We start from the raw sequence: 27637 nt of genomic DNA, 5'->3' as shown, positions 1-27637 counted from the left end.
ACACACACACACACACACACACACACACACACACACACACACACACACACACACACACACACACGGTGCAAACTTTGGTTTACATTAATGTTTCTGCCTCTCTCAACCCTGCTTTGTCTTACTGTGCGATTTCAGCCTCTCCCACACCCGGGCGCCGCGCTCACTCATCATCTAGAAACACTTCTTTTGCCCTTTCATGTCATGTTGTCGAGCAGTCAACAACAAGAGCAGAGAAAAGAAGAAAGGTCTGCATGAAACAAAAAAATAAAAAAACAAAGAAGAAGCATCTGGAAACATCCAGTCTCGTGTAACTCAGCAGCAATTACACGACGAGAGGAGCCAACACGTTTATTTGTGAATTCAAGTGGAAGCGGGCTGACAGGAGAGCTGACGTGAAACCAAAGAAAGCGGCTTCAAAAGCATCTTGCAAGTTCCGTGATTTGTTGCACGGCTGTATCAGAGCCGTCGCAGATAATTGTCTAATTATGCACGCAAGAAAACATGAAGCCATAAATCAAATAATTTCAGGTTTTTTTTTTATTGTAACCGATCTGAACTGACACGAGGAGCGACGACTGAAACTTTAAAAGCCGTTCTTGTAAACAGAGTTTACTCGAAGACTCTGAAACAAACTAGTCCGCGCAGTCAAACCTTTTCTAACGGAGAAATATTTATCCTTTCTGTGAGTTCAGGAAGTAGGGAAAGAAAAAAAAWCACTATTTCCAAATTTATTTTAAGCACTTGAACTGCTTAAMGKGGAGTTTTTTTTAAGTCCAACAACAGTGTAAAAGGATTTCCATGCTGTGCGCACAGATTTGCAGAACAGTAATCCAGAGTTATGTCTGAAGGAAAGTAGGAAAAGAGGATAGCACAGTTTGTCTAGAAGACAGCCAAGACAACTTTATTCTTAGCGGTGTAATGTTCCGCTCATCGGGTTCTCCAGTAGCACAATAACATACTCCCCAGACATTAAAATAGTTTCTTTTAGTATAAATTCAGAARGATTTATCAGGCTGTGGCTTCTTAAAAAGCTCATCCAGTTTTATTTTTCTCAGTAAAAGAACAATAACATCAATTTTAAAGCARAAATGTCTCTTAGGGTTAATAGTGGAGGGGTTAGGGTTGTCTTTAAATATACTCCTAACCTCACTGAGAGGTTATTCATCTTCACAAAACTGTTTGTGTGCTGAAAGTGTTGCCAATTTCTTGTGGAAAAAAAAAACAAATAATTTATACCTCCAGCTCATCTTAGAAATCAGAGAGTTCATGTTGTTGTTGTTGATTTCAGCTGAGTTTAGCCGTTATCCTCTGACCTCATGGCTTCCCATTTCAGAAGCTGTTGTCCAGCTCTGTTCTGAGGGAACCGTCTGTCTGTTTGTGTTTGCCGGACGAACCTGGAAAGCAGCAGAAAGATTGGGGTGGAGGTGCGTGTTTGTGSCTGTGGACGACGAGGGCAAATCCATTTCTCGGGTCAAGCTTCGGGTCATCCCCGTCACCCCGGTAACCTTGTTTCAGCCGGGTTGCTTGGCAACAATCCCTCCTTTGTTCCAAATGTTTTAATTTGAGGCATATCTTCCCTTATAACCCTCGGGCGCACCGGCTCATCCCTCCGTCTTCCATCTGCTTACTCGCCTCTCTTTTTTGTGTCTTCCTCAGCCTCGGGTCTCTCAGTGTTTTTTAATCTCAGCCTCACTCCTGGCAACCAGAGTCCAATCCTTCTTGTGGCTGTCCTATAACTTTCTGCTGTTATCAGAAGCTTTACGAGGCTGTAGGTGTGTGTGTGTCTGTCAAGACGGAGACGGATTGTGTGTCTCTGTGCGATCATAGAGCTTGGAGGTTGTGACTTTGAGTGTATATGTTTTAGATGTTATTGTGTCTTTTAAATGGCTGCACATCCATTATTTGTTGGATTTTTTTCTTGTGTATTTGCTGCACTGTAAAAAATGTCCACCAAACCCATTTTTAAAACCTTATATCAGCCAAAAAAGTCTTTTTGATCTTGTTTTGAAACAGGTTTACTAAACAAGAACTGATTGTGTAAGAGTAATAATCTTGTTTTCAGAATGTGTAAGATTATTTGTCTTGTTAGTCTGAAAATTTGACTCAAATTAAGTCAAAAATTTCTGCAAATGGAGTAAGAATTTTTTACGTGGTAAGATTCTTGAAATACTTGACTTGACTCAATTTTTTTCTTATTTGAAGAATCTTACCAAGTAAAATTTTCTTACTCCACTGGCAGAAATTTTGACTTAATTTGCGTCAAATTTTCAGACTAACAAGACAAATAATCTTACACATTGTGAAAACAAGATTATTATTCTTACACAATCAGTTCTTGTTTAGTAAATCAGTCTCAAAACAAGATCAAAAAGACTTTTTGGCTGATATAAGGTTTTAAAACTTGGTTAGATGGACAGATTTTGCAGTGTGTCTTGAGTGTTCATACAAGGGCGTAACTTTAAGTCTACCATTGGGGGGAGGTTATGCTCGAAAACGTGACATTGTACATTTTTAAATCAAGTCAAAGTTACCTAAAGACAACAAGAGAGTTGCATCTGTCTACTTWACCAGTTAATTTCTATTGTGTTTGAGCAAATGATGTCATTTTATTTTATTGGGGGGGGGGGGGGGTATATTGACTGCATCAAATTATTGTGGGCTTCATAACCCCCCTAACCCCCCTGCAAATTACGCCTATGTGTTCATAGGTTTTACCAGCTTGTAGCAAGATTCTGACGTTTCTGTAGATATCAAACATGTCTATGTTTAACTAAAAGAACTCAGTAATTAAAGTAGAAAACTGGGGGTTTGGGTCTAAGATATAAATGAACCAATTGGCGGGCCACCAGTTGAATAGTCCTGTTATAAACTATAAAACCCAGCATAAAGGTTTTAATGACTTACATCAGTAGTTTTATGAAATGCAGGTTCACTGTAAACAAAACCACTTGATAGAAAACACACAAAGCTTGAGTCACATGATTAATGATTATGGGCTTGACACAGGTGAAGTTGACCAACAACAGCGATACATGGCAGTCATTGCCACCTGGGTGAAACTCAACATACCTAACACCATAGCAATGGCAACGCCATAAATTGCACTTGGCAAAAAACTGAATAGCATGTATTACCACTACCAAATGATATGAATATGAATAATGGTTTCCTCCATGTTGAAAGTGGTAGCTAACTGTATGTAGCATAATTTTCGCTCATTGAGTTCAAGTTCAGTTTATTTATATAGCGCCAAGTCACAACAGACGTTGTCTCAGGGCACTGTACATAAAAAGAACAATCTAAAGAAGAAACCAGCAGATTGTGTTGAATCACTTCATCACAGTCTCCCATCCTGAGCAAACGGTGGAGAGGAAAAACTCCCTGCTAATCAGGAAGAAACCTCCAGCAGAACCAGGCTCAGGACAGATGGCCATCCGCCTCGACCGGCTGGTTGAGGGACAGGAAAGAGACACAGACAAACACAGAAGAACTGGTCCAGGACTGGTCCAGGAGCACCTTCTTCTGGAAGACAAAGAAAAACATGATAGAAATAATTACAATAAACATGTAGAGAAGAGAGACTAAAGACAACAGCAGAGTGAGGAAATGTGCTCAGTTTGTGCTCCAGCAGACTAAGTCTATAGCAGCAGAAATGAAGAATAATTCAGGAAACCTAAGTCTAACTATAGGATTTGTCATTGGTCAGTCAATGAAACCCTCACTGATTGGTTGTAACACTGTGACAGCAACACAAGTTGAACATTTTTCGACTTTCTTGTCTCAAGCCTGCGTTTGCGCGTCTACGAGAATGAGTTGGAAATTTCACGAGTTTTGCCGGTGGCTCGGCGAGAGTGAGCGATGTCATCTTCTGTGTGTCGAGTCCGTCATGCTGGCTGTTGTCTGTGTTGGCAAACAAATATGATGGAATCAGACAAACGTCGATTCTCTGAGATGACATTTAGGTGCAAACATAAGTGAATTTGCTGCTTAACGCAAAAGAGAAAGAAAGGAGGAGACATTGGTCAGGAATAAATATCAGGTCAAGCAGGAAGATTACATCATTTTACTGTTATCTTTAATTAGATTTGTTGCATTTTTCTTTATTACCAGATTCACACACAAAAAGTCAACAAAACCATATAGTGTTATCATTTTGACCAATTCCAGATGGTTTCCAGGAGCATTTTAAATATTATCCTGTGGTAAAGTGCACAAGTTCATACATCTTTGAAGAGTCTGAACTATACATCCAGATCATATCATCCAGACTTGAGTACACAGAGGTATGAAGGATGTTTGTCTAGTTTTGAACTCAGTGTTTACCTTCATGAAGTGAATTTATTGCACCGTATAGAGCTTGGATGAAGCAGACAGTATTTGCTTTCTTATAGAGGATTTCAGAGAGTCGGGCTGCTGCCTAAAGGATTATTTCTTCTGCTCACAGCTACAAAACAGCGTCATTGTCATCAGATGCTTTTAACACAGTAACACTCAATTCTTTGTCTTCCACACGCTGATGATAATTTTACCAATTAGTTCAAGCTTGATCACATCCAGGAGTTGTTATTTTTTTCTGTCATTTTTCTCCATGATTCAGTCAGGTGATTTATTTTTTCTAACACATTGTTGACACAATGTCATCAAATGACAAATCACTCAACCAGAATTTGGTTTCACTTTGAAATGAAAAATAAAAAAAACTTGCGAAACCTCATAGACAAGTGTGTGTTTCTTAATTATTTCACTTCATGCCATCTCAAAAAAACACACAAAGAAGATGTCTGATGTCACAACAAGATAGGTTAACTTGCAGAAAATGTGTCAAAAAATGTTTCCCTACAGGGAATAAAAATAGTTTTTTTCATGTAGTTATTCTTTGAAAGGGCCTGGTTAAACCTATTTACTCTAATACATAAATAAAAATAATTAAATAATAATCATAAATTTTAGCTACCGGAGTACCGGGACTTTTCYCGGTGGGCCGGTGCATCACTGGGCTGGCGCTCAATACCAGTAGATGGCGATAATGCGCCAATTCATTGTTTACCAATCGCCAGCAAAGACCGGAGAAGAAGACAAGTTTGATGAAGAAGACGAAGAAGAAGAAGAACTGTAACAATAATTTGATTCAAAGTAATGAGAAATCGCCCGTCCTTGTGGAATATTATAATTTCACAAAAACTTTGGTTTCAGGTTATCACCCTGTGCACATTTATTTAATGCTAAAACAGTAAGATTGATTGAAATACATTATTTCTCAGAACATAGCACAGCCCTTTCCCTTCTTTCTTTTAGTTTTGTGGTCTTGCAGTTTTGAAATATGCTGTGCAGAGAGACAGAAAGGGCATGTTTTCCGGCTTCAGACTGTAGGTCCAGAGATCTTGGTCCAAAGGGCAGACTTCTGGTAATTGACTACTCATTTCTTTAAGCGGCCTATTGGCAGGGGCAGTCAGTGCGTTTGCCAAGACATTAAAGACTTCACTTCTCTTTATTTTCCTCTGTGTGTGCATGAAACGTTTGTGTGTGTGTGTGTGAGTGCGGGGTAGGGGGTTCAGRTGAAGAGATAAAGCTTGGTTTTTCTTTTTGGTACCAAATGATTTCTGATGGGTGATGTTCTTTTGAAGTGCGCTTGCTTCTGGAGCAAAAAAAAGAGCTCCTCTCTTTAGAATAGAAACATCTCTCTTCCTGTGCCATTCAGTCGTTCTTTGGACATTTTTTATTTTTGTTTTGAAGAAGCTCAGTTGGCTTCGCTGTTTTAAAAAAAAGAACAAAATTATCAAAGTGGTTTCCACTGCGTCGCAGCCCAAAGAGGAAGTGCCACTAAAATGATTGTGGAGATAAMTGTGATGTAAGCAAAATTACAGCTGACAAGGCTTAATATTACTTAGTTACATAAAGCAGTTTTTTGGAAAAGCTTCAAAAGGGAGAAGGAAAAAAMAACAACAAATCAAACAGTTTTTCACAGTAACTGTTCTGACGTGAATGAAGCGGCAGTAAAAGCTGTTCTGCTGGTTAGTTGTGATTTATTCACACGGGGAGATGAACCTTCTTCGCTCTGCATATATAGCATCTGCCTGGATCAGGTTAGATTATTTCCTGCTCTYTCACATCCCCGATGCTTTTTTCTGTCCTCACAATAGGCAGACGTCACGTTCCAATTGGTTCAAATCTGGTATTTTTTGTACTCTTTGAACTAGGCTAAAACTACGGAAACATTGGTTTTACTACATTCTACCAKTAATTAGTGCGGAAACCTTTACTTTCTGAGAGAAATGAAGTCGCTCTCTCGGGTTGCTCTCTTCGCACCGATGGTTTATTGGTGCTGACTGGCTCAGCCACAAACCTGCTTGGAGCTGCAAAAAATAAYAATATTCCTGTTTGCTCAACATAGCCCCAGGATGTCTGCGTGTGAATTATTTCTTATAAAGTTCCTCGCAGAGGGATCTTACATGGCCGAAGACAAGGCCACACAAATCAAAGAATAGTGCCCAACATCAATTACAGCTTGGTGGCAATTCTGACAGACTTTTAGTTGTGGGAGATTTTAGGGAAGCAATTTAAATGTTTTTGGGGTTTTCACCTTTGTACTGTAGACGAAAAGGGAAAAACAGTAAAAAGATGAAGTTGTGCACAGATTTATGGACAGGGAATTATTGTGATTAAGGATTTGAAAGGAAACAAACTTAGGACATCTCTATCCTCTGTCCTGACCTCCATTCTTACCGCGGACTACAAATAAGACAAACTATTTCATGGTTTTGACRTCACATTCAGCTCAGTTTACGGAAGTAGCTAAACATGGATGCTACATGTTAGCATGTCCATTCTGAAGATGCTGTGCAATCAGAGCTTTTTTAATTATCTGACCTGCTTGTTTAGTTCAATGTTTAAAATTTAACCWGCCTCTGGTCCAATGCTTTGATGCAGCATTTTATTTTTGGAACAAAGCGACGTGCTGAAAGAAAAACATCGATTGAGTAACTTTATCGATATGGTCTGCGTTGGACGTTACTATCGTATGTTTCTATGTTCTCGGTCATCCGGGACACGGAAAATTAAAAGAGCAAAGACAAATCAGCCAGTCTGTTCTGTAGCTGAAGACGTGTGGTGTTATAAGAGTTAAACAGCATGACTCAAGGTTAGTATCGATATTATTAGATCGATCTAATCACCCCCACCACATCAGCGTTCAGACGCAGTGGCTTTGAAAACCATCAGATATGTATTCAACTCAGTATCACATACTGTAAAGGCTTAGGTTGGATTAAAAAAAATCACATATTGGCATTTGTCTGCAGTGTGAACCATGCCAATGAAACACCTTGGACCTGGACCTGGACCTGGATCCTTTAATGGGTTTTCTTTGTTGAACAGAAACCAGCATATAGGAAAACTAAATCAGGACCGGATTAGTGGCCCATCACATCAAAACAAGGATTAAGTCTAAAAGTGGTTTATGGAGAAATAGGCAAATACAGTGTTTTGATTAAAATGTTGACAAAAATTGCATTTTGTCAAAATATAATGAATAAATGCCTGATATTAATATCAATATCATATCAGTTGAATGAACTGTCTGAAATATAATCATAAAACAAAAATTTAAAGCACTTTTTTGAGGCGTAGCAACAAAAAAACCTGATTTTGAGGAAAAATGCCTTAAAATTTTGAGATTTTCCTTGTGAGCTAGAAATGTTTTTGTTTCTTTTTAGCTGTAGAATTTCAGTATTCAAATACAATTCGTTTTCTCTTTGTAAGGACATCAAAAAATCCTCATTAAAATGACATAAAATTAGGATTCAGACTTAATATTTATGTATTATAGAAACCAACAAGACAAATTAAGTCATATATACGGATTTACTTATGATACCAGAATGATCCAGGTGTCAAAATGTTGCTTTTAAAGCCARGAATCTGAAAATGTAGTTAGGTCATTTTGACCAAATTTGACTTAATCCTCATTTCGATATGATGGGTCACATCAGTCAACTGGAACAAAGATCAGAACCAATAAAAGTCCTGTTTTGGTCGAGCAGTGAAGCAGCCCTGTAACTTCAGAAGACGCCTACTTGATTTTGACTAACTCCCACTGCTTATCATTTTTAGCTGACTTTAGAAAATGAGGATGAATGAGTTGATTCGTGGTCTTTTTAGTCTAGTCACCTTGGAAGTGGATCTCTTCAGACCTGTACAGACAGGAGAACTGATTATAAAGACCCACTTTAAGACTTATCAGCTCCCATTGTTGCTCCTTCTCTCTACCTCCTCCTGTCAGAATGTCTTTCCTCTCTCTTCCCATCCCTCTGTGTTATTTCTCTTTCTGCTGGGCTCTACTTCCCTCCGTTTTGCTCCCATTTTTTCCTCCATCTCTTTCAGTCTGTTTGCCCCTCTCTAAGTCACCCTGTCATATCTCCTCATTGCTCTCATCTATCTATATATGCTTATTTTTGCCTCGTCCTTCGTTCACCTCTCACTCTCTGCTCGCCTCTTTCACTCTCCTCCCCTCTGTTTTTCCCCGGTGCTTTTTCTCCATCTTTCTCCCGCTCTACCTCCCTGACTCGCTCGCTCTTTCTCTTCTTGGCAAATCATTATTCTTTCTCTTTTGTCAGCAGTGATGCTGCTGCCCTTTTCTGCAGGCTGAGCCCCCCCTCTCCCTCCTCCTCTCACCCCGCACTCCTCTTTCCTTTCTCGATGCGCCGCTCCGGTGGCAGGGTGGGGCGGCCGTCTTGGCGCCTCGCTGCTGCTGCAGACACTCTGCTGGGATGTGATGCCGGTGGTGTGCTGCCTATGTGTTTGTGTGTGTGTGTGTGTGTGTGTTGAGACGAGGGGATCCGGGGTGGGGGTAATCTAGCTGGTGGAGGATGAGAACAAGGAGGGAGATGGTCTGAGCTTTGAGCTAACTATGTTTGACAGGCAGCAGAGGAAGGGTGGGGTGGCCGGCTGCTGGAGGGGGTTGGAACAGGACTTGATTGGAAAGAGTGGGTGGGGTGGGGGGGCTCAAAATCTCCTGCAAACCCTCAACCTTCACAAAACAAGCAGGATAGAGTAAAATCTAAAGGTTAAGGAGTTTGTTTGTGCTAAAACTGCAGGCAGGGGTGCTTAAATCCCAAACACTCCAATCCCGGGCATCCCCCCTCCTCCTCCGTCTACCCCACCCACACCMCTCACAGATTAGGACTAATTTGTTCAATGATGGAATTAAATCAGGATCCCAACAACCAGTACTCTAAACAAAGCCGTTTGCCACGCCCCGTTCTGTACTTCATAATCCAAACACAAAGTGTGTCGGATGGAGAAGAATTTGATTTGTTTGTGTTTTATCATCTTTATTTACGTTTAAAATTTGGTACCAYTTTACAATAAGACTCCTCTTAGAGATAGCTTATAAAGAGTTTATAGATATGTTATCAATTCATCTGAAAACACTTTACAAATCATTAATAAATGTTTATTATACAATAAGGACGAGAAAGAGAAAACTATTCATTTTCTTAGCAAATAAGACAAATCTGTTCACGTTTATATTACATCTAAAGGTGCTTATTAAACATTTCAGASTAGGTTACTACTTTATAATTACAATAACTATAAGAAACACATACTTTAACATATTGTACTGTATTACTGCAATATAAATATTCACAACTGTCAAAGGGAAACTTATTGTAATGTACAGTACACTATTAATGACAAATAAACATTTATAAATGCCAAAAGTTAGTCTTTATTGTAAAGAATCACCATTTTTAAAAGTGATTATCAAGATTTGAAATTATTGATTTGATTTAATTTATTGATTTRACAGGAAAAGATTACTAAAAATCAAGCCTGACTCAGCATAATTGCTGTTTTACAGCAGGTTCCTGTTCTGCAGCACAGAAAATACTCAGAAATACAGCATCACAATCACATCATTATACACCATAGACACAAAGACAAACAAGCATACCAAATTTCAGGAAAGCAGCATTTGCAAAATAGGACGTCTAAATATGAGCACAACAAAAAGTGTCCAGCAGATGGCAGACAAGATTCTTCTTAAAGGGCTGTAGTTTTGAAATGGACTTTAAGTTTTGAGGAATGTCATTCCATGTTTTAGTATAAACATAGAAGAAAGATCTCTGGCCGTAACAGTTTTTAAAAGTTGGTAATATCAGTTGTCCTTTTGTAACAGATCTAGTTGAATGACCACTTCCAGAATTTGATTTGAGCAACAATGCACAGAGAGTTCCATAATTGGCACCTTGGAAGACCTGAAAATATAAATTACTACCACTATACAAAACATAATTCTGAAAAGTCAAGGCATCAGGCAATGAAAGAACTGTACAGTGATGAGTCCAACCAGGAAGTTTTTTATGAATTTTGTAGGACCTGTTGTAGAGCCTAACTATGGGTTCTAAGATTTCATTTGTTGTAAGAGACCAAAAAGGTAAACAGTACGACATGGTTGAGAGTATAATGGCATGAAGATAGATATTTGAAACAGAAGATGTCAGATTGGATCTAATTTTGAATAAACATATAATTTCTGTTTCAACTTAGTGGTTAAGACTTGTACATGATCACGATAAGTCAAATGAGAATCCAAAGTAATTCCAAGATATTTGTAGGTAGTGACAATATCAAGGGGTTTGTTTAAAAAAGTGAGTTAATTTGTTATATTAAAATGTCTCTTGAGTGAGGAAAAATACATGCACACATTTTTTAACATTAATTGACAAAAGATTATCTCGAAGCCAACCATGAAATGTCTGAAGATCTGCTTGTAACTGACTATTAATAGATTCAATATTGAAATCAGACAAAAAAAGAACAGTATCATCAGCATACATTAAAATATTTGAATACTTCAATATTTCTGGAAGGTCATTTATGTACATTATAATAGGAAAAGCAGTGGGCCCAGTATGCTACTCTGCGGAACTCCCACGGAACAGGGCAGAGACCCGGACACAGAGCTTCCATGTTTCACAACCTGACACCTATCAGTCAAATAAGAGGAAAACATTTGTTTTGCAGATGATGAAAGTTGAAAAGAAATCAACTTTTGTAAGAGAGTATAATGATCAACTGTGTCAAACGCTTTACGAAAATCAATATATACAGCACCAGTTACTTGACCTTTGTTCAAAGCAGCACGTATTTGTTCAGTGAATAAAATTAATGCAGACATGTACTGTCAACAATGTTGATGTTTCAAAAAAGTAAAACAAACATCATGTTAACAGTCACACAAAATAATCCCACCTCATCCAAAATAATGTACAATTTTACACTTTATAATAAGGATCCCTTTAATATTAGTTGACATTTATAATCCAGTAACATTATTATATGTTGAAATATGTTTTACCTAATCATTGTTGTGCATACAAGGTAGTAAGTCTGAAATGTTTAATACACAAACAGATTTGGCTCAGTATTTGGAAAGAAACCGGACAGTTTAGTCTCTTTTTGACCTAATTAATGCATAAAATACTTATTAATATTTTATAAAGTGTTTACAGATTAATTAATAACCTATCTGTAAACTCTTCTAAAGCCATCTATAAGGGGAGCCTAATAGTAAAGTAGTACCGTTATTGAATGAGGTTTGAATTTGCATCGTTATGCTCACGACGCAGAAGGTTGGGAAAATAGGTGAATAACTGGGGGGTGTAAGGGCACCTACATCCACACAAATGTGCACACAGACCCAGACGCACACTTATACCCAGGGGGATGGGTGGTGGTCTGGGGACAGCTGGGCATAGATGGATAGTGTGGGGGAGGTTGCTCCATATGTGTGCTGATGTGTGTGTGTGTGTGAGGTTTCTCTGAAGGTGTCCTTTGAGCACTTTGTGACAAAGTGTGTGTTTTTTTCTGTTTCTAAATGGATCTAACATGTTTTAAGTGCATTTTTATATATTTATGTCGGCTTTTAAGTGTTTGTACAAGACGTGTGTACATGCTTCCATCTGTGTGTTTTATGGGGAGATGCGTGTACTTGCCCGTGTACAGTAACGGGGGAAGGGGGGGGGGGCATCCTTGCAGTATGTGAGAGTGGATGCCTCTGTATGTGCGTAATGGACTGTATCATACTTTGCCGTATCAAACCACACACTGTTGGCTGAGTTTCCCATCAAATGTGCGCAGCATCCGCAGCACCATGACACATGAGTGTGTCTGTCACGCACAATTCCCCGCAGCTACAAAGGGAAAACGCACACACACACAYACACTCGCACACTCACAGCGTCACGTGCAGATAAAAAAACAATCCCATAAATCACACAGGTACACACACTTTGCCCCACAAAACTTGTGCGCAAATAGATAAATTCCTCCCGGCAAAGCAAATACAACCGCGCTTAAACACAAACACACACACTTGCATGCAAACAAAGCCACGTGAACTCTGATAATAAGCTTCATGGGGGCTAACACACACACACAAACACACACACGTAAACCAAGACACACAGTCAGATAATTACCCCTCTACAAAGCAACAACTGCATTCTTACACAAAAACACCTTTGATTAAAATTAAAGAATATAAGAATCCCACGACTGCACTCACACTCATCCCAGACCTGTGCAAAGTGACACACACACACTCACACACACACACACTTGTATTGCAATAAATAAAGTTCATTAACCTAAGTTAATTAGCAGCAACACTGCAAAGCCACCCTGGGAGGGCAAAAAAAAAAGGAGGGAGAGAAGGAATTAAGGGATGTGAGAAAATAAACGGGTTGATTCAGAGCAGAGGAGAGGATGAGGAGGAGGAGGAGGAGCGACAGAAGGACGAAGAGGTGAGGGAGGACAGGAGGACGCTGAGGAGGAGATCAGGGCAGATGGAGAGAAGGAGGAGAGGCGATGGTGGGAGACAGATGGAGGTGGGGGGAAATATGTAAATGGTGGTTGGAAATATCCACTGTCTTATTGTTTTTTTCTTTTTTTGAAGAATAAAAAAGTAGAAGGAAGTAGTTTTAATTAAAGGAATAGTTTGAGCTCTCCGTCTTCAAACATTTATTTATTCTAAACGTCTGCGAGTTGAGTGATGCGCTAATGTTGCAGCTCGCTCTTCTCTGCACACTCAGAAATATCAGCTGATACATGAACACAAATAATAAAATAGTTGCTTTTATAGAAGAGGTTTTTTTTATCCAGCTGGAGCTTTGGCACAGTTTCCCCAAATATGGACTGCCAAGTCTGATTAGTGAGTCTTTAATGTGGTCCCAGTACAGTCACAAAGGAAAACACTGTTAACCTTCCTGCACTGAGACAATATGGGGAACTGTGGGTAAACTGGGTGTTATGAAAGGATTCGTTTTAGTTTGAGTTTGCTTTAGTTGACTGTGCTGCAGCTAAAAGTTGCTTTAAAAAGGAACACATGGAAGACAGCATCAGAAAAGAGCTTTTACAAACACACAACAGTTAAAATTTCACCATGACATAACATTTAAGGCTAGACATGCTAGTTTTATGGCATGTAGGTAACTGATTAAAGCAGAAATGTCAAATCTTTCTAACAGAGGGCCACCTGAACATTATGGTGGCCCTCAAANTTTATCCAGCTGGAGCTTTGGCACAGTTTCCCCAAATATGGACTGCCAAGTCTGATTAGTGAGTCTTTAATGTGGTCCCAGTACAGTCACAAAGGAAAACACTGTTAACCTTCCTGCACTGAGACAATATGGGGAACTGTGGGTAAACTGGGTGTTATGAAAGGATTCGTTTTAGTTTGAGTTTGCTTTAGTTGACTGTGCTGCAGCTAAAAGTTGCTTTAAAAAGGAACACATGGAAGACAGCATCAGAAAAGAGCTTTTACAAACACACAACAGTTAAAATTTCACCATGACATAACATTTAAGGCTAGACATGCTAGTTTTATGGTATGGTAGGTAACTGATTAAAGCAGAAATGTCAAATCTTTCTAACAGAGGGCCACCTGAACATTATGGTGGCCCTCAAAGGGCCAGTTGGAACAAATTTCAATCTTTCATGTTTAATTTTGACTAAACACATCACATTCCTCACACATTGCTATGGCTGAGCACTGCTGACAAACAACTGAGCTCTACTTGGTATTTCCTGTATAGAAACAGTGTTTAATCCCATCCTCTTATAAACACTGAAAAGTACTACGTATACTATTAAAAGTAAAAGAGTTCTACTCACTGTTGTGTTTAAATTTACAACTTGTAAGTGGGAAATTCCTACTTCCCAGTACAACTGGGCTGCATCAAAAGTAGCCAGTGAAAATGTAGCTACATGTAGATTTCTACAAAGTGAACTTTGCCAGAATCCTGTGCAGCTCCACCTGCTGGTGGGATGTTGTCATTTTGTGGGTAAAATAATCCACACGCGTTATGGGAGACGTAGTTTATGGTCAATGCTGGCTTTAAAGCGGGGCCTCATTGGTGGGTCTACAGTTTGACACATGTGGACTGATGTCTCTAAATCTTAAATGTCTTGAAATTTTAAAAGTGAATTAAGTAATTTATAAAATAAAAGCATTTTGTTTCATGTTTCAACACATTTTCGTGCTTTCAAAACTTTGGATTTTGTTCTAAAAACAGGTGTATCACTCATTCAACTGAAAGACATCAAAATGGTAAATGCATTAATGAGTTCTTTGTGTCTTTGAATGAGCTAAACAAGTCTGCAAAGTTTTATAAGTAAAATATCATCATACTGATTGTGATTCTTCCATCTAACTAAACTAAACAACCTGTTTTTCAGTATTTTTATTTCTGTTTTTAATTACTGGCGAGCCCTTGAGCTCGTAACGCTTTCTCTGTCTCACAATCTACTCTTTGTCTCCCCCTCCCTCCCTCCCACTTTGCACTCTCCCAGTTTCCCACCTCGTTTTACCACCCAGCCTCCTCTGCATATCCTTATCCATCTATCTTACTCTCTCCGGSTCCCCCCCTTGATTTGATATCCCAGTCAGCCTTCTACCTCTGCGTTCTCTCACCTTGTTACTGGCTGGGGAGAGTGTAAATTGTGTTGCTTTAAATACCCGTGTCTTTCTCCGGCTTACAGCTCCGGTTGGAGATGAAGAAGTGGGATGTGAGGAGAGAAGAAAGAAGCCACAGTCTTTAACTTAACGTCTGCAGAGGATAGATAGGTTGCGCCTTTCAGTTTTTGCAGCTTGAGTATTTAGCCTGGCTTAACCATTTAAACTCTGGCTGAACCTTCTTTCACTTTTATAACTTGGCTCCTAAGGAGCTTCACAGATAAAATAAAGGAACTTTTGTATTTGTCCCCAATCATTCCAGCAGTGACCAACTAAAGACTTGTGTGAGCCAGTTTGGTTTGGTGTACCACTTCAAAATGTGAAAACCAAGTTTTGACGACTTATTTCAAAATCTTTTACCCCAACTCCACCCATCTCATCTAATAATGCCCTCAGATYTTTGTTTAATGTTTGTTAAATGATCCTATTGAAATTAAAGTTTATCCACAAAGTGCTCAAACTTAATTAAACCAAACTTATCTTTGATTAAAGTTTGACCGATGGAGCTTAAAAGAAAGTTGCCATAAATGACACAATTTCCAAATGATTTGTGGGCATTATTTAAATTTAGGATGCAGGAGCCTATTTCATGTTCATTTAAGCATTTCAAGTTTTATGGACATTTTGAGAGATTATTTTTTAGCATGCATTAACTGACACAAAGTTTGTGGGACAAATTATAGTTCAGAGTTTGATTGATTGGGAGTGGCTGCAGTGGTTAAAACTGGAATGTTTAACTCAGAGATGCTGTTTTTAACCACTTAACACTAAAACAACCTTTAAATATATCRTAAACCTCAGTGGTTCCAAAATATCTGCTTCTTCACACAACTGTTGACATTAAGATGCAAATACTGTCCAKCTAACYGAGTCTTACAATCTTTTATCCAGACAAAAAAGTATTTTTGGATCTTGTTTTAGGACACACTAAACAAAAGCAGAACATGTTAGATAATTAATCTTGTTAAAATGTATTTTTACATGGCTAATTTGTGCAAATTTAACTTTTGATTTTCAGCTTCTGATACAGAAAATGTTGTTTTATTGGTTTTATTGTGTTTAATGGGATTCACTGGGAGCTTGTGGTCAGTACGGGTTGGACTCCAGGGCTATCACTTGTCTCCGATCCTGTTTGTAGCATTTCCGGACAGGATCTCAATGAACAGTCATGGAGAGGAGGGGGTCTGGTTTGGGAACCACAGGGTCTCATCTCKGCTGTATGCAGATGATTTAGTTCTGTTGGTGTCTTCAGACTAAGACCTTCAGCATGCACTGGGGCAGTTCAAAGCCAAATGTGAAGCAGCTGGGATGAAGGTCAGTTCCTGTAAGTCTGAGGCCGTGGTTCTTGACTGGAAAAGGGTGGAATGACCCCTCCARGTCAGAGGAGAGTCTCTGCTTCAAGTAGAGGAGTTTAAGTATCTGGGTCTCTTGTTCATGAGTGATGGTAGGATGGAGATGGATCCACGGATTGGGGCCTCGTCCTCAGTAATGAGGGCSTTGGTCRGTCAGTCATGGTGAAGAAAGAGCTGAATCAAAAGGCAAACCTCTGGATCTACTGGTCCGTCTATGTTTCAACCCTCWCCTGTGGTCACGAGATGTGGATCAGAACCGAAAGAACCAGATMCCTTATACAARCGGACRAAATGAGCTTCCTTCGTAGGGTGGCCGGGCTCAGCCTTAGAGAAAGGGGGAGGAGCTCCATCATCCAGGGGGAGCGAGWAGAGCCGCTGCTCCTCCACATCGAAAGGAATCAGTTGAGGTGGTTCATCTGATTAGGACGCCTCCCTTTAGAGGTGYTTCCATGACTCACTGGTAGGAGGCCCCAGGGAAGACCCAGGACTCACTGGAGGGATTGTGTATCTTYTTTGGCCTGGRAACGCCTCGGGGTCCCCCAGGATGAGCTGGACWGTGTAGCTGGGGACAGGGAGGTCTGGGTTTCTCTTCTGGACCTGTTGCCTCCGYGACCCGACTACGGATAAGCAGAATATGGAGATGGTGCTTTATTTAGTCTTATTGAGTTTTATATGGTCCAACCTGGCTTTATGTTGTCTTATCTTTTTATTTTGACATTGTTTATAAAGTTGAGAGTTGTATTTACTTTTACACTGAGCACCTGGTCACTCTTTATTCGTGTGGCGTCTACTGCATGTTCATGTCGTATGTTTGTGTTTTGTGGAATGAAGTTGATTCATTTCACTGTGATGAAATTTACCTGCTGGTACAAATAAAGCAATACAAACTGTTTCATCAAGATGAGTTTTCCCTTTAGCTTCATAACCATTAAGTTGGGATTGAAGTTTTGAGAATAAGCTTGGAATCCCATTCAGGATATTAAACAGTCACTAACTGATGCTTCAGGAGCACAAATGTCACATGTCGGTTGTGCCAGCACTCTGTGGACACTACATAAGTTCGGGTAAGTTCTGCGAGCCGATTGTGGTTGGCTTGATGAGCGATGCCCTGGGTCAGCCAATTTGCTCAAAGTGTTCCTGCCAAGTAGAGAAGCTCATGTGATCAGCCGCAAGAATTAGCTCAAGATGCTATTAAAGGAGACGCTAATCCACAGTGCACTTGACCGCAAATTCAGCCCTTAGCCATCAGGGCGTTTAGGTAAACCCACCACAAGGTCAGAGCTGCATTAAAACTCCAGCGAGGGCAAAGCAGCAACTTCCTGACACGCAGGGCTGCTGGAGTCGGAGCGTCTTCTGAGTCCCGCTGGCAGGCAGCAGCCATACCTTAAGAGCTGTTATCGCTCTCAATCCTCACAGCCCAGAGGCAAAGCCAATTTTTTTCCCCCTTTTCTAATAATTGATGCGTTCTGATGCTGAACCTGTCTTCCATCTTTAAAAGATGTCCGTAGCTCCTGCGGGCTGCTCACAGCTCATGTTCTGCAAATGTGTGTTTTTGATGCTACATGCAGTTAGTTTTCTCACCTCTTCTTCTGCATCCTGCCTCCGCGCACCCCTCCCTTCCCCTTTCATGTCTTGATGGGAGTTCTGCTGAAGCAAATTTAAGCAGATGTTTTTTTTTCTTTAGAGGAAAAAGAAAAAAAATTCAATTCCACCACCCGTGCCTGGTTGTGATAACACCCCACGCTGTATATAGACCTGTCTTCGTCTTGACAATTTGGTTCCAATTAAACTATTTATACACGCTGTATTTTAGGGGTGAGAAGACCGCTTGAGGCATATTCTCTTCCGAGATGCTCCCTCCGTTGGCCTGGTCTTTTCTTTTTTTCTTTTTTGGTTATGGCACGTTTTTGTTTAGCTTCTCAGATGAGGTTGGACGAGTACGTTTTGAAGTGAGCAATGCACTCAAAGGCCTCAATAACTGAACATGGCAAAAAGCACAGCGGCGCTTATGTTCCTCATTACTCACCGTAACGAGAGGCTGCATATTTTTACTAACATCTCTTGCTCTGATTCACAAAATCATTTACCGCCCTCCCTAAACGCGATGTAGAATTAGCCTGCACTATCACCCCTTATCAAGGCAGCACTGTTAAATACCATAATTTGAGCCAATTTGAATACGGTTACACACCCAGACAGTTCACTCATCAGTGGTTTTTCCAGTTTCAGCCACTGCCTTCAGAATCTTTGCATTATGACGGGTCATTTGTATTCTCGTTCTCGTTTCCAATGACCTGTTCATTTCCATAATGCTGGTGGTGTTTGAGCTTGTTCTGCAGCAGCCCATACATATGCATGATGTTAAAGGCCTGGGAATGCATGTCACCCGGCCGCTGCCTCTCATCRCCATCTACTGGTATTGAGCAAAACTACACAACTTTTTTTTTCCTCGTTGCCTGCACCGGCCCAGTGATGCACCGGCCCACCGGGAAAAGTCCCGGTACTCCCAATGGCAAGTCCGCCCCTGCTCTGAGTACAAGTTGAAGATAATTCTCTTCATCAGGTTTTAGCACAATATGCGTTATAGCCAGAGGTGTGTAGTACTGTAACTAGTAGGGGTGCAACATGTATCCTTATGGAACTGTTCAATACAAAGCTTTAGGTTCAATACACACTATGTATGGAACGATACATATTTTAAAAATTTATTTTATTAGTCTGTCTTCTGAAGATGCTCTGTGTTGAAAGCTCAGTGGATCTGTGTTCGACTACTCCACCTAGGCTGCATTGTCTAGCACAGATCCACTGAGAAACTTGCAATTTCAGCAACATTTAATTTAAAACCTGTACGTTTGAGGTTAAATGAATGTTCATAATTAAGTTCAAAAAGTATGTCTAAATTATGGATCAGTTTGTTAGCATTACAGTATGTACASACCTAAAAGAGGCTTTCAGTTGATATGTTTTAATWCCATCTTTAACMCAGACATCTTTAAAATTTTCAGAAGTTGGCATAAGTTTTCTAAAAGGTTATAGTGCAACACAGCCTTTACTTGAGTAATTTCTCAGATGCCTAATTTTTACCATTAATTGAGTAAAAATATCTTCAAGTATTGATACTTTTACTTGAGTACATCTTTTGTCTGCCCAACTTATAGCCACGTTTCTTTTGGCTAATGTAGATTAGCTGTGGTGGCCAGACTGTAATAAGCTGTAGATGTAAATTATCATTGAATTGGTTTAATGTTTAATGATATATTTTGCTAACAGACAAACAACTTTGACCTTGGTTAAAACAAAAAAATACTTTAGAGAAAGACTAATTACAACCTCACCAAAATTAAATCAATATCTGTAAAATCTGATGAGTTCAAATCATTTCTGTGTTTCTCAGGCCAGTTGACTGTATGACTGACTTGTATTGGGTTCCAGCAYTTCAATAATTCATTAGATATTTGGTTAACGACACAGACAAACATGAGCAGACACAGGCTACAGCGTTGCATTTACCCAGCTTTTGGCAGTGGCTGATAAATATTGACAAAAAGAAAAGGTTATAAAACTATTAGGAGGTGTGAGTTAGCGCTCTTGTTGCTGCTTTGACCTATCGAGAGCTACTGTCTGCCATCGTCTCTTCATCTTTGCCAGTCCCTCAGGTTGTGCAGTCCCTGGATGCCGTGGTTGCAACTGACTCATTGCTCTTACATTGGCCTCTCAGACATACAACCAGATAACCATTTGTCAGCTTTTTTTGTGCCTCTGACAAGATGTCAGTGTGTGTGTGTGTGTGCACGGCGCCTGTGCTCAGAAAGACAGATAGAGATGTATAGATAATCTGACAAGCAAAGAAAGAGATGGGCAGGGGAGGGGAGGGGGGAGACAGACAGAACGAAAGGGTGGGAGGCGGGTAACATCGTTTTGTGGTTTCATCTGATTTGTGTGCTGCTGTGTGTGATACTGTTTTTGCTTGTGTTTTCATACGAGTGCGGCGTTTATCTCACGTCGCTCCTGCCCCGGCTTTTAACATCTTTTTCCTCTCTGCTGTTTCCTAGACGACGACCCGTTGCAGCCGGTGACCTCAGATGAGACGGTGTCCGTTGGGGGCAAAGTGACACTGACCTGCCGGGTGGCGGAGAGCGACAACTCCTCACTGCAGTGGTCCAACACCGCACAACAGACTCTGTACTTTGGAGAGAAGAGAGGTGAGAAGCAGTCAGAGAGTCCATCAGTTTTTGCTGAGTGGTTTCAGGAAGTGCAGATTTATTTGGATAAATAWGTTTTGAAGGATGCATAAGTGTCTCCTAAACTACCATATTTATTCAAGTATAATACATAAAATTAAATCCATAAAATCATCCATAAAGTTGGGTGGTAGTACTATACTCGGATAAATATTTTTACTTATGTATTTTAACTGAAATATCGGCTTCATTCACAAAATCATGAGTCCGGAAATGAGACGCGTCGTAAAAAGCAGTTGAAACGAGCTCACCTCTGACCCTCCTCTGTGCTACAGAACGAGATAATAACAGATCTAGGCAGGCGACATGATGTGAAAAAAAGGGGGAAAAAGCAGTCCTGCACCTTAGTAATGATAGCAAACTAATGACATTAGTGTGTGACCGAGCCGCTCCTCGAACAACAACAAACACATGTTCGTCTGTAATGGCTGCCATCTACCGGTGTTCTGAAAAAGTTTTTATCCCTGAAAAAACGTTTCCCCACCAGAGGGGGCGCTCGCGAGTAGGAAGTAATCTGCTTTTCCCCCACAAGATGGKCCAAATCTCATGTGAAGTCTCTGACTTTTGTGTTGGCGCCTCCTGGTGGACTATGTGTAAAATGCCAGAATTCATATGATGCTGCTACAGCTGATATACTGTATATTTGTTGTCAAAATACCTTTTAGTGCATATGTTGTTAAAATAAAATGAACAGTCCAATGATTAATTTTACTGATGTGTATAAAGACTGCAAAGGCTGAAAAATCTTGAAGTCTGTATGAAATGGGAGGTAGTTTGAGAATTTTTTTAATGCTTTTTAAGCTCAAAAAGTGTGGGGGGGTCGTATTATACATGAGATCGTGTTATACACGAATAAATACGGTATATTTACAGGTATTTGGAGAGGAGTGGGTGAGCTTGGATTTGGTTCAATTTCACTTATTTATACGGCACCATTTCACAATAAGTTATCTCAGAACACTAAGGAAAACAAAGTTTTACATCTATGTAGATCTATGTTTTCTATCAGTTTTTCCTTTGATACATTTCATCTTTTGTTGTTGAGTGTTTTTTGTACTTAATTGTAAAGCACTTTGCTCATTTCGAGGAGTTTAAAGGGCTTCATGAATAAATTAGATTGGATCAACTGAATATTTGTTAGGTTTTTTGGACACACAGATAAGGTRCCAGGCTCTGTAAAAGCCCTATACTCTGTCTGAAGCTGGGAAGTCTGCTCTCATTGTCACAGTTACGTGACAAAAACTGTCTTTTTGTTCACACAATCAAGGTTCAGGCCGAAATTTTTCTCAGAGAGAATGTACCGAGCTTTGTGGGATTGGTCAGAAGTCTGTGGGCGTGATTGTTTATGCAGAAAAGTGCTCTGACAACAATGACGGCATTTTGCTTAAATGTGCTTCCAGAAGCCTACTCTTGTGCGTTTAAACAACATGGATAGCTTTGAGGAGAAGTACTTATGTCCAAGAACCAGCTTTAGTAGGCCTGGGTCAGAACGCTGAGGTCCTCGCCTTTGGCTACTGCCCATCTTGCACCCGGCTCGTACAGCTCCTCCTGCTCATTCGTGAGTTGAGTTGTACCAGGCCTCATGGGTAGAGCCCCAGCCACCAGGTGCTCGCCGACGAGCCCCTCCCCCAGGCCTGGCTCCAGGGTGGGGCCCCGGTAACCCACGTCCAGGCAAAGGACACAGAGTTCCTTGGTATTTTGTGTCCATAAGTGTCGGTTGAATTATTCTTTGTCTGGCCTGTCACCTAGGACCAATCTGCCATGGGAGACCCCACCCTGGGCAATCAAAACTGAGGTGGGTTGGGTATCTGGTAAAGATGCATCCTGGATGCCTCCCTAGGGAGGTGCTTCAGGCATGTCTAACTGGAAGGAGACCCTGAGGAAGACCCAGGACATGCTAGAGAGACCATGTCTCTCGGCTGGCCTGGGAACGCCTTGGAGTCCTCGAGCTGGAAGAGTTGGTTGGGGAAAGAGAGATCTGGGCTTCATTGCTCAAGCTGCTGCCCCCCCCACCACCACCGCAAACCAACTTTAGATAAAGCAGAAGATAATGGATGGATGTCCATCTACATGACTCTTTCAGACACTTATAACGATAGTCAAATGGACAAAAACTCACAGATGGAAAAAGCACAAACACTTTGCACGGGGGAATCTGTCTGCTGAAAGTGTGGTACTCTAAATTCTTGACAGATTTGTGGCCAAACGGCAGATATCAGAGTGTTGTCTCGAGCAGGAAGAAAACCCRTGCTGTGACGTGTACCACAGTGGGAGGGGTTAACCTGAAGCTCAGCACAGTGTGCCTCGTGAACTATGAAAGGTGTGTGCGAAAACGAACGTTGAGCAACCACGTGACTGTGCGTCAGCTGTTCAGCTCTGGATCGATGACGTCAGGGCGGTAAGACAACTATAGGTTGTGAAGGACAAAACTCCTAGATTTATTCATCTCTCTGTATCGTCTTTGTCCTTGTTTTAAAAGTCCAACAAGAAATGTAGGATTTTTCTAGTTTCAGTGAAACATGTAGCATTCACAGCTAAACATCACCCGTATGCCAAATATCCCTTAGCTGCTCTTCATTCATGTAACACGACTGTAAAACACTTTTTTTCCACCCAGATGGGAAAGAGGGTGTTCTGTCCAGGGGTCAACATTACAACAGATTTGTGTTTCCTCTTGTGTTTCAAGCAAATGATTACCTTTACTTTGGCTGCAGTGATCTCACAACATAACATGCCAGATGGGTTGTTACTACAGAGAGCCATCTGTGAATGTGACGCTCTCAAGTAGCGTTTTCAAAATAATACTTGACAGCTGATTGGATGAACAATCTGTCCTTCCCTCCATCTAAGACTGACCGGCTTTGGCCAGTCAGTTTAATGGACTGGACCCAGTTCAGTTGGAGAAAATGTTTTTTATTTATTTGTTACTTTTGGACTGTGCTYAATTTAATTAGCTTCCATAGCCAACTGACCTTAGAAAACACAAAAAAAGACTATAACTCTGTAATTCTACAGGTATTGAGCTAAAATTAAGAGAATCATTCACAACACATATATTGATGAACATATTGCACAACATATGTCATTAAAACCTTYGCATTAACTGTTCAGTCCATCTGTTTGCAAAATATCTCAAAAACTACTGGATGGAAGTATTTATTGGCTGCAAATTTACAAACAACTGATTAATTTTTGGATTTAACCAAATTCAAGATGGCTGCCACAGTTGTTGCTTACATAAACCTGGTTGTACCTCAGTAAGTTGTACAGATATTGTACTAAACTTTGGTGYGGTAATAGCTGACTRTTATTCATGACACATACTCTAATAACTAAMAGATCACGAATGAGATCATAAGACYACACATAATGTCATTTTAAAGGTATTGTGGAATATCAGTTAAAAGCTTACTAAACATGTTTAGCCAGATAAGACACTGTTTTGCATTTTCAAGATGTTCCTTGGAACATCTGAAAGAGAAACAGTCACAATGCCATGCGCTTTGGATGTATTTACATATTTTTAAAGATTGGACTGCTGTCTGATCTGAGATGCACAAAGTAAAAAAGAAAAAAAAGCAGGTTTTGCAACAATCAAAAGCACATAAAAAAGCACAACATTTGCATACTTGTTTCAACTGAATGTAATTTTCTTGTGGCAGATTTGCAATTAAGATGTTTGCTGCTCCACTGTTGTTGAACAAGCCCCCCTCCCCCAAATAATCACTTTAAACATAATGGGTCAAAAGCTTTGTTAAAGTGAAAAAGCTCTGAACAAAAACACTGGAAGAGTGCGAAATCAAACGGCGTGTTTTTGTACTATTACAGCGAGCCAAAAGTGCTCAATACGTGCAAGAAAAGAAAGCGCAGGACAAACAAACCTCTGAGTCTGTTGAATTAAAGTGCATCAATGTGCCCAATTAAAGGAGCCACTTTTAAAGATTAAGTGTCGCAGCTTTATGATGAAGCATTCTGTGTGAGCTGAGCGCTGAACGAGGAGGTGGTTCAGCTTTAAATTTAGCTTGTTTAGATTTCCATGATTGAAATGAGAGCGTTTTTTTACCCCAAAAAACACAACAGCTTGAATAAAAATTCCTGAGGAAATTTGTGCCACTTGGTGAGTTTAGCCATAGCGGCCATCTTGACTTGATTCGAAAAGGCAAAAAGGTGTAGACTTCCTCAGAGTTTGCAGTCGCCCTATGCATTTCTGATGTTTTTGAAGAGGTTAAGAACAAACAAAACAGCTGTAGCCAATCAGAAAGCCAGATTTTTCTGCATTTTTATGGATCAGAGAAGAAGAGGGGCAAAAAAAGGGGAGAGAAATAATCCAAAAAGTTAGCTTTAAACAAACAATAGTTGTGCAAAAACTATAAAGTGGACTGAAAAACTCTTGAACCACGAGTGAAAGGAGAGATTTGTTCTCCCTCATGTAAAATTAAAAACCTCTCCAGTGCTTTATGCCAGAGATATGACAAGTTAAAACACTCCTCACAGCCTGTTTAGAAGGACAAAGTAAAAATAAATTAATACATTTATGGGACTGTATAGGATCTGACAAGACCACTCTGCCTTCTGGGGTTACTTGAGAAAAATCCATAAGTCAYAAAGCAATAAGAGAAACATTGGCTGAGAGGAGACAGGAATGAATTTTAAAGTATAATTTTTACAGGTATTATAAAAGATGCGGCGGCAGGAAGTTTTTTTTTCTTTGTAATTTGATCACTGATCTCTTTTTCATGTGATTGTTTCTAACAACACTGAAACTTCCAAGTATCTCAAAGTTAACAGACGAGTAAAACAGTTCAGAGACCTGGATGGTGGATATAATCATTATATAATAATGGCTGCCACTGAAAAACMTAAGAAATGCACTGCATGACTGCCTCATTTGCTTTTCTAAAGGGCAGACCACAATTAAGTAAAAAAAACTTTGATCGGCTCAAACTTTTGTATTCTGCTCATTTTCTGTGATTCAGCATCACGACAGACTTGCTGAATGTAAAACAAAAGCAGAGACAGGCGTGCAGACGGACAGGAGTGACCGGACGGCTGGGAAAAAGTCTAAAACAGGGAAATAGGAGCGAGATGAAACGACCGTCTCCCCGAATGCACCGATTCAGCAGCCGAGTGCAGAAATGACGCAACGGAGCGATAGAGTTCAGGAACGGCGAGGACAGAGAGCTGACTGCAGACTGACAAGTTCCYGCTGCAGAGTGCCAACGTGGTTGCAACAGATTATTTGGAAAGCAGAGAGAAGCGAGAATGATGGAGGAGTGTTTGAGAAACCAGCATGTTGTTACTCCAGCAGGAACTTCAGCTGCAGTTGAGAAAAATAGAAAGCGAAGCTCTCTTTGCCGTGATTCGACGCTTCAAGCCTGACCTCTGCTTTGAAGGGAATTGAGACGAGCGCTGGAGGAGGGGGGTCGGGGAAAACAAAAAATAAAGAGGAGGGAAGAGGTGTGCGATGTTCCCTATAGCAGTACACAAACATCCGCAGCGTATTATGTACTTAATAAAAAAGAGATTTAAGATAGGAAGCAGGAGGAGAGGTGAAACAGTTCAGACCTGAACTGTTGAGCCAGTTCTTCTCTTTAAAGGGCGAAGAAGAAGAGGAAAACAAGACGTTWTTGACTTTTTAAAGGGAAGATTAAGAACGGAGCACAAGGAAAGATGAATGGGAACATTTAGCAAGTGAACAGCACATAACCAGGAAATCTTACCTGACTAGTTTGAAACTGAATCAAAAATAATAAAGCTGCTCAAGTAGCTCACTGTGATCACCATGGTAACCACCCACCAGCGTCTCTCACTCCCTGACCAGGCTGAAAACAAGCCTCTGACAAACAAATAAGCAGCAGTCAGCTCTCTGATGGTCACAGGTATAAAATGTTTGTTTTTATGTCAAGTTAAAAGTCTCTTCACTTTCAGTTTTGTGACATTTTGAGCTAAATGTTTTATTTATGCACAAACTAAACTACTGTTCATGTGATTTCAGCTTCAGTCTGATTCTTTAGCATTTCTTCTGTCTGTTTTGAATCAACTCAGTAAGATTCTGTCAGAGTTCGGTTTAAACTTTTTCACCTCTTTAAGGTCAAAGCTGCCATTTCAGCTTCCTGTTTGCTACTGAGCAGCTGGAAAACTGTCAAACATTTTATTATTTGTTTTAAAAACTGAAAACAGATAAACGTCAGATTGAGGGCTCTAAAAAAATCACAAGGTTTGAAAGACTGACTGTTTTATAAACTTATCAAAGTGTRATTTGACTTAATGTCTTTACTGAAGATAAGTAAAGAAGGAATGCATTTTACCTGCCACCTTTTATGGAAGAGTTTTAAACTGTTTATTTATTAGGAACCCCACCCGTTACTCTTCCTGGGGTCCAACAAAGACATAAAAACATATGAAAACAAATCAATCAATGGAACYACAAAGAGAAACAGCAAACCATCCAAAACAAAGACAAGCAACACTTTAACAACCAAACAAATGGTTCAAACACAAAACACTCAACTGACTGAATTAAAAACCATTTCATTATTTTAAATTGACCATAATTATAAAAAAAAAAGTTACTTCTGAAGGCAGCACCAGTAAAAAGATGTCTTTTTGTGCGTTTAGTTCTGGGCAGAGGTAGATAAGGTAACAACAGAGTCTTGTCTTCTATTAAAACCACATCAGTTATAATCGTGAGAAAACGATCAAACAGTTTGTGTAAAAAATACAAATTTGATCTAAAAAGAGGAGAAGGCTGTATAAAAGTCTACCATCGACCTTAAACCATGATCGACTCGTATGAATGAAATCCACACTGGTTCTCAAATTTCAGCCAAGTGCTAATCTTRMAGCTTTGTTTTGAACGTTTAGAGCAGACCACTCAGCAGAACTGAGAGATGGCATAGAAATATTTATATTTTTATCCCAGGAGACATAAATTGGGCATTTAACTCGTGTTCTTAACCTTTTTGACCTCGGGGCCCAATTTATTGAACATAAAGAGCCACGAGGCCCAGTCAGACATTACCAATGTA

At 40.1% G+C, this 27637-nt stretch overlaps 1 protein-coding gene across 3 annotated transcripts in view; it reads left to right on the top strand.

Moving 5' to 3' along the window:
• Positions 1–27637, top strand: part of cadm3 (cell adhesion molecule 3) — a 168272-nt gene that overhangs the window by 56985 nt on the left and 83650 nt on the right. For all 3 annotated transcript variants that reach the window (XM_014013048.1, XM_014013049.1, XM_014013050.1), the window contains exon 2: positions 20421–20570. In XM_014013048.1, coding sequence (XP_013868502.1) covers positions 20421–20570 — 150 coding nt within the window. The remainder of the gene's footprint in view (positions 1–20420; positions 20571–27637) is intronic.

Source organism: Austrofundulus limnaeus, unplaced genomic scaffold (genome assembly GCF_001266775.1).
Source record: "Austrofundulus limnaeus strain Quisiro unplaced genomic scaffold, Austrofundulus_limnaeus-1.0 Scaffold97, whole genome shotgun sequence".
Lineage (NCBI taxonomy): Eukaryota > Metazoa > Chordata > Actinopteri > Cyprinodontiformes > Rivulidae > Austrofundulus > Austrofundulus limnaeus.
This window is presented reverse-complemented; position numbering and strand designations above follow the sequence as displayed.